Here is a 12,169-nt window from a genome sequence, read left to right as displayed (position 1 = left end):
ATCAGTTTAAGTACTCGTTCGCAAGCCAATTTAAAGTATGAATAAAAATCTACTTTGTATCCTCTGATTATTACAATCAACGCAAGATTGATGCGCTTGGTGGTAAAAAAATTTCAAATTTCCAGCCCTCTGATATATCGCGAGTCTGTTTACCTGATATATGACGTATTACAGCGCTGACGATATTAAATTTTCTTCATATCCCCTATTTTACTCGTTCATGAATGTTGTATGCGCTTATTTCACGTTCATTTTCGGCACACATGTACATATGTAAATTTGTGGCATCTTGACTGTTGACTTTGGTTATAATTCACTTACCTTATTCACCAACTTATACCCTTTATTTCTTCAATACCACTAGACGCCGCAATTTTATCTTGGCACATCAATTACTCGCTTCTGTTTTATTGCAATTGAGATGGTACGAAAGAAAGAAATAATTAAAATACAATTGATAATACATTTCTCAGATTCGAAATAGAGAGAGAAAAATATGATAAATAGATGAAGAATAAAACGAAAATTGAAACGAATAAAATTACCTCATCATATCTGGTACGGCGATAACGCGGTGAGACGAATAATGGAAAAAAGCAAAAGTGACGACCGTTTTAATCACGTTCATCGATCGTCGAGGCTATGCAGGCTTTTTGTAAGCAGAAAAATATTTGGATGGAACCTGTCAAACCCTAGTTCGATTTTAATGAACTCACGTCACTTGTCTGATCTCGAATTTGCGAAGGAAATTCAATCTCGCAAATTGAGGAAACAGCATCAAGGTTCGGCACGAGTACTCTCAAAAAACACTTTCAAGTCTCAGCGAAACCCTGAATTTTTCAATACAGTCGGGACAGTAAACTGCCATTTATCTCTTTGAATTACGTTTGTATCACGCAGTGTAGCAATGCTGCACTTGGTCGATCGGATCTGGATTTATCCGACATACGATAGGCAAGAACGTTGCTTGAGCGGTGTTATCAGCGTAGAAATCAAGGGAGTTATCCGGTCCATAAACGTTACTGTAACCGTTAACCGGACAGCAAATCCCACCCAGATGTGACCGCGATGTGTTGCAAGCCTTGCATCGCCGCAACGTAAAGCCCGCGTTATCGCCAGCCAATATAAGTACCGACTGCAATCCACGCTTCTCCAATCTTTCGACATTTTCTCCGATCACCGATCTCCGTTTTGCTGACTTTGATCCGAACCGACTCGAGGAGTGTCAAGCTTAAACGAACCGATGAGAGGTCGGATATGTAAACTGCATTAGGGAAGTTTCTCATTCGCTTTCTTTTTTTTTTTTTAATTTTTAAAGTCAGATTACGTCGCAATTTTCCGTTTCGAATAATTGGTCATCCCTGTGCGTGGTATCAACTCTTCGTGAATTATGTAATTGATGGAAATTAACCGCCGCAGACGATCATTCGTGAATAAATGTAAGAACTCTCCCGGTCGCACGTACCTCTGCCAGTTCAGTCTGGGGTGAGAAATAATTAATTCGATCCGTCTAGATACAGCTTCTCTCTCTCTCTCTCTGTATACGTATAGATACATATATACATGCATTCGGATGCGTACCAAGGCCATATATAAATCTGAAATGAATACATCGCATGTCCGCCATTTAATGCGAGCTTCCGAAGAATTTGAGCAGCGTGGATTCTGAACATAAATCAAAACTAAGCTTGTATTCATGTAATTCTTCATCATACGAATAATACAAAATCGCGGTATAATGTAATACGAATTTTAAAATACGAGACTTGGAAACGAATTGCAGCCGACAGATATGAATTGGGACGGAGATCGGAACCGGGATGATTTCGGATGGGTCACTTTTTTTTAGAAAAATAGAAACAGAAAAAAAAAACTTTTAGCCTATCAATTGCGGTAACGACTTATTTTCAATGTCAGGTAATTTGAACGCTTCGAAAGTAGCGTACATGACCAGATAAATTAAGGGAATTACTGAAATAAGTTAACTTTGCTACGGAGTAACTTCGGTTGAACGAACATCTAATAATGACAGAGCGTAAAATTACGTCCGCCATTACCCCAATGAGCTAGTCCGCCAAGGTCGCGTTGATTTTGCCCGTTCAAGTACGGTAACATCAATTCATCTAATGTAGCTTTTGTTCGTCTTCTGGGTCCTTTTTGAGGGGCCTAGGACCAACTATCACGAAGCAATAATGAACCTGCGGTTTTCACATCATTCATCCCTCTCTCTACTCAAGTTTCTAGAATACCAATATAAATTGAATCACCCGATTCATGGCAAAGACTTGCATCCGAGATTAAAATCTGTCCAATGTAAAGCTATTCTCTCTAAATCATTCACTGCACGTATAGCACAGCGCATAGTTACTATTGTCTGTAGATTCATTGACCGATAAGGTTTTAAATCCAGTACACAGCTAAACAATAACGTCCAGTTATACATCCAGTCGATATATGATAATTTATATCTACAATAATAATTTCCATACGTAGGACAAATAGGACTCGCGGTGTGTTTGGAGAGACTTGAACGTTTAACCAGGCTGAATATGAAGTAAATTGAATGACAATTTCAATATGAATGTAGGCGTTGTACAAGTAACGCGGTGGCCATCGGCATAGATTGACTGGCCAACCTCCACGTCTCGTTCGTACAACATAATTGGTCCGAATTCATATTCAAAGTTGCCTTCGTTGCGAAGTACGTACATGTATACATGTGCATACCGTATGTGAGAGTTAACTTTAAAATCATGCCGTCCGAAACGACGCCTGCTCAAATTCGAATACGAATATAAATCGAGGCAAGGTAAAAAAAAAATATGCACGTATTAAAACGATAGGACTCAACAGATTTTCGGGAACCAGACATATACGTTTGAATTTGGGTTACATGAGGGCTGATCAATCAATAGGAGGCAATTTTCCCGCGAGAGACGAAGTTCTGGGATGTCGTTGTCGATCGGATATTCGAGAGAAAAAAAAACCAGGGAGCATCGGGGATCGGCGAAAGCATACGCGTAGAGAGGTGTAAAAATTGATTGGGAAGGGAGAGGGGGGGGGGGGGGGGGGGAGGAGAAGTAGAGACGGAGACGGTGACGGAGAGACGAAGGGGAGAAACGGCGGTGCGGACGAGGGAATGAAAATAACGAGAACGAAATAAAGATATCAATCAAGGCGTGTCGATGTCGTGGCGTTGTCGTGTGTGCACCGGCCTCTATATCCACCTGCAGGTTCCACGACGAGGAGCATGGAAATCTACTCAACTCCATGTGGCTGATCGCGATCACCTTTCTCTGCGTCGGATACGGCGACATCGTTCCCAGCACCTACGGAGGACGAGGAATAACTCTCACCTGCGGCATGATGGTAAGTCCTTTCTCTTCCGACAAGGAGAACTTCGGGCCTCTGCAGAGGCGAGAACCAAGGATCCTCACGCATGGTCGCCGACGTCGCTACCCTTGCGCGAAAGCCACGACTGCCACGAAAGACGCGTGCGATAGCGTAATTTCGAAACATTTCTCCCGAGTACTGTTTGTAGGGCGAACAGTCGAGTCGAACCCTCGATTATGCAGGAAACTCTTAGTCTGGGATCTAATTGCCGTACCTAATTCGGGAAAATAGCGAGGTGGATGACTGTCGTGAAGTACTGCTCGTGATCGCTCTTTTGATTTTTCATTATCGTTGAGGAGTAAGAGAAATGAAGTTTTTGTACGAGTAATCACAACGACACGGGATTAGTATCGTGTTTCCGACTCGGCGAAGTAAACTCCTACCGACCCCCTCATAATTCGAACGAACTTTATCGATACACCGAAAACTAGTTTCCTGTTATATCGGATCATCTCAACGTCGAGAACATATAAGAGACTTTTGTATTTCTTACTTGAGGTACGTATTGGTATATACATAGAATGACTCTTTATGACGAGTTTCTTCCGCGCCAGTCGTGGACTTGTAGACGTTTATTCTGACCAATGCGCAACGAGAGATTCGCGGTAAGTGGTTTATCCATGAATACTTAACAGCCCACATGTGTTCACCATGGTATACCGATTGCGTACAAGTGTCTATGGAAATGCATTAAGGTATTCTCCGTTCGTAAACACGTGAAAATACCGTCTCGACGGTCGACATTCGTCTCCGAGTGTTCTACCTGTGATTAAAAGGACCTTGTCCGCACTCGTCGCCAGTCACATCTGCCCTGCGTCTTTTATCCTCGGTTAGCGAGGATTCAATTTGTCCGCCTTTTTCGTAGGGAATCTCGGCGACTGCTCGTACATTTCACAACCGTCAGTATCACCCCATGTTTCATCTTCGAAATTCATGATTTATTCAACAGAGCGCCGAAAATCTGTACGCACCTGTACCGTCTTCCGTCACGCTTACCAACGAGCGAATTAGAGATCTTGTTTTTCTTCTCCAACGATGGTAGCAATGGAAGTAAAATTCCAGTCAGACTCTTCAGTGCCACGAGTGGTGATTTTTTTATTTTATCACTGAGAATTTTCATCGTATCGTTGCCGCGAAGCTCTGGACATTCGCACCTTTAACCGTCGCGGCGAAACAGGGTTTCTGAAAATGCGAAACGAACACGTTAAACTTGACAATGTAGCGGAGACTGCAATGGGGTAATGAAACGTTGGCTTCCGGTAATCAGTTAAACTTCTTTGGGGCTCTCCGTACACCGGGCTTCGAAACCAAACCCCGCCCTGATATTGAATGGTAAAACGAATGGATTGCTAGGTTTCACGACGAGGAGCACGCAAACCTCCTGAACGCGATGTGGCTCATCGCCATCACCTTCCTGAGCGTTGGGTTCGGCGACATCGTGCCGAACACTTACTGCGGCCGAGGAATCGCAGTTTCGACAGGGATGATGGTAAGATGTATGAACTACAATAACGAGCGCAGCCGCGCCACCCGATGTCGGATATTCAAAACCACCCCTCCCACCATCCCGCCCGAGGTCTTATAAAAGCAGCTAAATTCTACCGACACCCTTCGGTACGAACGGTTGAATCGAAGCCTTCAACAGAAACAGAGATAAAACTCATTTGCATCGGCGTTCGCTTATCGTCATCTCCCTTGCACCAAGGATCCTCAACATGTGCGCAAAGTACCGCGGTTCTTCCTCGAGAATTTAACGCCACCCCAAATATGCGCTTCAGCAACCCCGTCCGAGGCAAAGTTCGAGTCAACTATCGCGCACGGGCACTCGGGAGACAACCCTGACCCGTGTAAATTCTGGCCCAACCAATATCGTGATACGTTGCAATACCGTCTCTGCCCATTTCCGGAGCCCTGTATCCTTTCCGAATGATTTTGAATTTTCCACAACATTATAGAGGGAGGAAACGTTTGGTGGGTTCAATTTTACTTCAATACCGTTGAACGTTTCTTGCAGGGAGCCGGATGCACTGCTCTTCTCGTGGCGGTCGTCTCCAGGAAGCTAGAATTAACTAGAGCCGAGAAACACGTTCACAACTTTATGATGGATACCCAGCTCACAAAGAGGGTGAGTCGGCTTCTCGCATATTGATATCAGCACCTCCGCAGCGGTCCCTCTTTCATTCTCCGGGATCACTCTGTTCTGCTTTTGTTTAAATTATTAATTTTTCCCTATCCCACCGACGCGCTCCTCGCAGCTGTAAATCTTCCGCAGTAACCATCGCTTCATACTAATTATCTGATGGCTCGTTTCTCGTCTATAAGTGATTAGATCGTGAGGAGGATTAACTCCTGACAAAACATTGCTTGTAGGCACTTAACGGACGTAGATAATTCAAACAATAGAATATTAATTGACGTATCGCACCGTTCTCAAAGACGACGACGACGTAATCATTTGATTAATTATACGTGCGCGACCTTCAACCGCTTTGAACCCGCACCCTCCGAGGTTTAATTCAAGCTTAAATTCACCTACCAAATAATCGAGCCGAGACTGGCTTGAAGTGACTGACAAGACGCTACGGGCAAATTATCAAAATTCGAAAAGAACCATCGGTTGCCGATAAGTTTTCAACGTTTATTGCTAACGTCGTCCCGTTTTCTGAAAAGCGATTCTCTGCTTTTTTTCAGTTGAAGAACGCAGCTGCCAACGTTCTCAGGGAAACTTGGCTCATCTACAAACATACGAGGCTGGTGAAACGAGTCAATCCCGGTCGCGTCAGAACGCATCAACGAAAATTTCTTTTGGCGATATACGCGTGAGTTTTTTCATCCACATTGTAATTAATCGTATTCTATTTCAATTCTGTTATCTCAAGAAACGGAATCGATGTATGCCAATGCCAATCCCCTGGTGTGATCGCGCAATTTGAATATCTCATTATCTCACGTGCGTTTGTTTCCTTTCTTCTTTTTTTCAGGCTAAGGAAAGTAAAAATGGATCAACGAAAATTAATGGACAACGCCAACACGATAACGGACATGGCCAAGGTGCGTAAATTATACCTCCTCCATTGTATCGTGATAAATTATAGCAATTATTTCTAAAAACGTGTTCGCGGCAATAAAAGGTAAATTTCGGAGATGATGATCGAATATTTCCGACTCGTAGAACCCGCGTAACGGGAGAGAAAATATTAATTCCAAACATTATCGCGTCTGAATTTTCAGGACAAAAAATTTCTCTGGAATAATTTATCCCCGAGGCGGAAACGAGTGCGTTCGGAATTGGTAAAAGAGACCCGAGTTACGGTTAATTTATACGTCGTACGTTCTGAAGAATCCTGTAACCATTAAAGATCCACGTGTTTCGGGGCTTTTCGAAAATGAAAAGAAAACAACGTCACGCTTGCGTTTAAAACGGGTTTCTAGGGTCGTTGCTCGGGTTCCGTCACGCGACGCTCTCTCGGTGCAGGTTCGGTTTGTAAAAAGGAGAAGAATAACGGCAAGTGGCGTTAGGGGGAGGAAAAACAGCCGATATCTTAACCCATCTCGTAAATCTGGGCGGGAGGTTTAATCCCCTCGATCTGACCTTGGGTGTGCGAATCGAGCCGAGCCGGGTCCCACGGCGACCCTAAGGGTCGGTCGGTTCCTCGACTACCCAGAGACAAGTTATTGACGCAAGTTCCCGGTTTTGCGCAGACGCAGAATACCGTCTACGAGATCGTCTCGGACATGAGCACGCGGCAGGACGCCTTCGAGGAGCGGCTGGTCAGCCTCGAGGACAAGCTCACCGCCCTCCAGGAGCAGGTCGAAATGCTGCCGGAGGCGCTCACCCGGAGCCTGGCTCAACACGCGGAGCGTCTCGAGCAGCGACGCAACTTCCTTCACCCGGACACCGCGGCGATCGTCACTTCCGGCGGCGGCGGCCTCGGCATCGGCGTCCCAGGAAGCACCGGCGTCGCCGCGCACCATCCCCTCGGCAACCTCGTCACGTCGCCGCTCCTGCCGCACTCCAGGAGCGTCCCGTCGGCGCCGAGCACCGCCTCGCTTCATCCCTGGCCGGCGAGTCCGGTTCTTCCGCCGATATCGAGCCGCACCCCCCATCTCGTACCCGAAACTGGCAGACACCACGGCGCCGTCGCTCACCAGCCGTCGGCGCCCACCACGTCCCAGTCCTCCACCGGACTCGGGGCGAACAACAACCAGGGCCCGGGGCCTTCCGCGCCCAGCTGAGCCTCGTCCCTGCAGCCGCAGCACTCCTACTAAAGTAGCGGGCAATATTCGTCCAATGCGCTTCGCGTTCCTCTGCCGCCCGAGATCACCCGAGATAAGCCGGACAATTTTCGTATGGATGCGAGGAAACCCTCGGCCGAGACACTCGACGCTTTCGGGGATGGTATTATCGACTTTAAGGTTGATTCTTCGTTTCTTTACTTTCTCTTTTTCGACAGAGGAATTCGTCGGGGCCAGGGGGACGGTTTAAAAATTCAAACTTCTCCAACGATGCAGTAGGTTCTTTGCGTCGCTAAAACTTTTCACAATTTTTACCACAGATTCACAGAGATTGCTTGTTATTCTTCAAATTATAGGATCAGCACAGCAAATGTATAATGTACTGAAATTACGAAAAAACACACGCAGACTGAACTCAAAATATTCAAAAAAAATTATCAAAGTGTATGTGTAAGTATTTTTTCTTTTTCTTTCTTTTTTTTCTCACAATATCAAATTCAGGGTATAATTATACATACGTGATGCGAATTAAAATATTAGAAATAAATGATTCGAATCTTCTAATGAAAAAAAGATACAAAAAAAAAGAACATCTTCCAGACCCGTCAAGCTAGACATTTGATTGCTAATCTGCGGTGGCAATTCTTCAAATATACGATTTGGACCAAAAACTTTGGTTGCACTGGAACCGTGGCCCTCGCCCTGAAATCGTCTGCGATGCTTGAATTTTCGAGTAAACGAATTCGCCGAGCATGTTTACATCGATAAGCTGTAATATGTGAACTGATCGGAACGTGGCGATGTATGACGATGTACGCATCTTGGGAGTATTTCATTACCGTAAGGAAGGTTATAAATTGGAGTATTGAAAAAGGGTCAAAGTCGCAGGTACTACGAGATGAAAATGGCGTTGTATACGATTCGCTGTCGGACCTGGTACTCCTCGCAATGTACGGTTAATCCTGTTACCGGTATCAGGGCGGTGTTGTAAACAGGATTAAACAACTCGTGAGAAATGGCGCAGGGTTTAAACGTGAAATGCAGGGATTCTTCCACCTGCTGCGGACTGCCTTCTGCCCGACAACCGTGCCTCAAAACTTTTACTTAATGTTAATAATATTAACGTCATTCAGCTCGACATCCATCTCCTAACTGTTCTCTCTTGTGAAACTTGGAAAGAAATAATCGCGGACGAAACGCAAAGGTGGTAGGTACGTAGGTACCTAGGTATATGTATAATAAACTACACATATAATTGCGAACTGCTGCGGGATGAAATGCGCCCGAATTATTCACACGCCGCCTCACAATCGACCTGTTGAAACGAGGTACACACACGTGTTGACACGAAAGTCATTCTCTCTCCCTCCCCCTCCCTCCCTCCCTCCTTCCCTCTTCCTCTCTCTTTCTCTCTCTATCTGTCGTCACGTCCGTAATTTTTGCAAAAAGAATAAATAAATAAATTAACGAATGAATAAACAAATAAATAAATAAATAAAGAAATATACAAAAAAAAATGCATCAGTTTCGCGGCGATCCCGTAGACGAGGGATACCGTGGAACGGGACCAAGAAAAGACTAAACGCTGTATTGTTTGTCAAAATGAACCTTCTATAAATTCTCTGTCAAGTCTTTCGCGCGCGCACTCACACACACACATTGACACTGGATACGACAACCGCAGCACACTATTTTTATACAGAGAAATTTCTCGAGGAGGTGCATGATATCGTATAATACATATGTATATATATATATATATATATATATATATATATATGTATAGTACATATATATAAATAGGCCTGTTTCATGAAGCGCGAAGTTCGTCACTCGAGTGCAGTTATAGTATTAATAATTTTAAAATAGTTATTCGAAAAGGGAAAAATCACGGGTCATAAGTATAATGTATTTTAACCCTGGCCTGCAAAAAACGCCTGCACGCGGTGTGAAGAAAAGAGAGACGAATTATTGTACGATAATATGTATACAAAAGGTCGGACATGCGGAGAACCGTGAAAGAAATAACGAGAAAACAATTAATGGGCTTGTCAATCAACATTCAACGCTCGTTGTCAGTCAACGAAGCTTTCGCTAAGGGGCAATTCCACTCCGAAACTCCCACGGACTCAGTTCTATATAACAAGTCTCACGGTGATCACTCTTCTCTGCAAAATTTCTACCTCGTTTTTTCTTTTTCATTTCATTGCTTTTTAACGCCCTTTAAATTTTTGGTATGGATTCGTAGGAATTACACCGATTCTCATTGAAAATTCAGTGGTAAAATGAGAATATAGTCAGCACACCTATACGTATGAACAACATATACAGAATCAGAAATTAAAGATGTATCGAAAAAATATCAGTTTTCGCTGGGTAGAAGTTAGCAAAAAAAAAAAAAACAAAAACGAAAAAAAAAAACTGCGACGTGCGAAACAATTGTTTCGGAATAGAATTGCCCTCTGTAAATCTGTTACAGTAGCTGATCGGAGCGCACGTTCAAGAGAGACATGTACAAGAGTATTATAAGTTACCGTAAACGGCAACAACAACGAAGGAGGGTTGAAAAATGGGGGGGGGGGGGGGGGAAGAGAAAAAGAAAATGAATAAAAGCGGAACTTCAATAGGGAGAGAAAAAACGAATTTATATGGCAAAGGCGTACGATGTGCGTCGCATAAATCAGCTCTCGCACGCGCTAAGAACGACGTCTGCTAGCATTAAGTGGAAGCCTACCGGACAGGTCAGCCGTTTCAGAGGCGTACGCACAAAGGCGAACACAACGGGGTTTCGTGATTGAATTCGAGGGCTGATTCTCCGATCGACTAGAACACCGCCTGTGGCCGCTACTTGGGCGACAGGATATGCAGCTATACGTAGGTACACCCATACATGCGTACACACGTATGTACGTAAATGTGTATACATGCATGTATACGTATACATGCATGCACGTGTTTATGTATATATATATATATGTATAATATAGGAGTAGGTGCGTAGAAGCTGATTTATGTTGCATATATCGATAGGCGAATTTGTATGTAAACTCCGTGTATTTACCTATGTACAAAGGGACGCACGCACGCACGCTTGTACATGTATATGTATAGTGCATATACTTATTCGTAGACCAGTGGCGGCGTCACGTCGATCTTGAGGATGCGCTCTGTCGCTAACAGCGACGAAACACCGTCGGATATTACGGCGTACTTGAAATGCAACGATAGTGTTATGTGGATGTATATAATTGGGGGTGAGGGATGCAAGGAAAGCCGAGATATGTATAAAGATATAAGATAGGAAGGTGAATAAAGAAGAAAATTAAAAAAAGGAAAACAAAAAAAAAAAAAAAACTCTACCTAAACTTACAACTAAACCTTAAATTTAATATAGACTTAACTAAATACTTACATATTATACATACATACACAAACTCTATTCTCTTTAGCCTTGTCATTTTTTCTTACTTCGTATATTTGTCATTATTAACAGTTAGACTTGCGTACGTACGTGCGTAATACATACATGTATAATAAAATGATTAATATGGTAGAGAAGATGGTGGCAGCTTATGCCTGAATTTAAGTGAAAATATAATCTAATATCGTCGACTACTTTTTACCAAAAGAAACCGTTAAAACTATGAAGAAAAATAGCAAAAAATCCCTTTAACACTATAACGTTACATTCGTAATTAACTAAGGAAAATAACGATGATGATAATATTATTAATAACAACAGTAACAACAATTAATTACCTAACTAATGAATTAAATAATTAATGAAAGATTACGCGTAGCGTAGGATAATATATTATACATATATAGTACATATAATTACCATGATTTGAGTGGTGGCCGCTGTTTTTACGCGGAAATGCTATGGTATTAAAGTTTTACGACTATAATATATTAATATGTATAGCTACATACATACATATACATATATATACACACACATACATACGCATTATAATAGGAAAATAAGTATTTCAACCATTTATATACAAAGTTTTTTTTTTCCGTTATCTATATAAATGCCCACCGTTCAACATTTTTCCGCAGGAATTGTTAAAATTGAATTGACTTTTCCTCATTGATCACTCATTACCGTCCTATCTTGACGTTAATAGTTATTCCGACGTTTCGTCGTAGTTTCACTCTGTCGATTATGGATTATCGGATTTGATTACAACACAGCATAATTTCATTTCATTTTACATTCAAATACAATGAATCATTAAATTAGTCGTTAACGTCGTTAAAATTGATTGCATTAAGGGTGAAAAAAATTAGAAAATAAAAAATAGTTTTTAACAACATAAATTAAGGCAAGGCCTTTACACATTATCCAGTGGTTATTGCCATCTAGTTGTTATATCAATTGACCAAAGATTACCTACTAATTATTATATTACATATACGGAAATATATAAATAAATAAATGAATAAATAATTAAATACCAACCTTAGATTATAGAGATACTTGGAATTGTGGGGGCACCTTTAAGTTTAGGTTACGACAGTGATACAGGGTGTT

At 42.5% G+C, this 12,169-nt stretch overlaps 1 protein-coding gene across 3 annotated transcripts in view; it reads left to right on the top strand.

The window, feature by feature from the left end:
• The window catches only part of LOC124185443 (small conductance calcium-activated potassium channel protein), a 155,458-nt gene extending 145,251 nt beyond the window's left edge, over positions 1-10,207 (top strand). For all 3 annotated transcript variants that reach the window (XM_046576230.1, XM_046576231.1, XM_046576232.1), the window contains 5 exons: positions 4,747-4,882; positions 5,408-5,518; positions 6,085-6,212; positions 6,375-6,444; positions 7,096-10,207. In XM_046576230.1, the coding sequence (XP_046432186.1) occupies positions 4,747-4,882; positions 5,408-5,518; positions 6,085-6,212; positions 6,375-6,444; positions 7,096-7,629 (979 nt within the window). In that variant the 3' untranslated portion in view covers positions 7,630-10,207. The remainder of the gene's footprint in view (positions 1-4,746; positions 4,883-5,407; positions 5,519-6,084; positions 6,213-6,374; positions 6,445-7,095) is intronic.
• Positions 10,208-12,169: the final 1,962 nt, after the last annotated feature.

Source organism: Neodiprion fabricii, chromosome 6 (assembly GCF_021155785.1).
Source record: "Neodiprion fabricii isolate iyNeoFabr1 chromosome 6, iyNeoFabr1.1, whole genome shotgun sequence".
Taxonomy (NCBI): domain Eukaryota; kingdom Metazoa; phylum Arthropoda; class Insecta; order Hymenoptera; family Diprionidae; genus Neodiprion; species Neodiprion fabricii.
The sequence above is the reverse complement of the archived record's forward strand: the minus strand, read 5'-3'. Positions and strand labels throughout refer to the sequence as shown.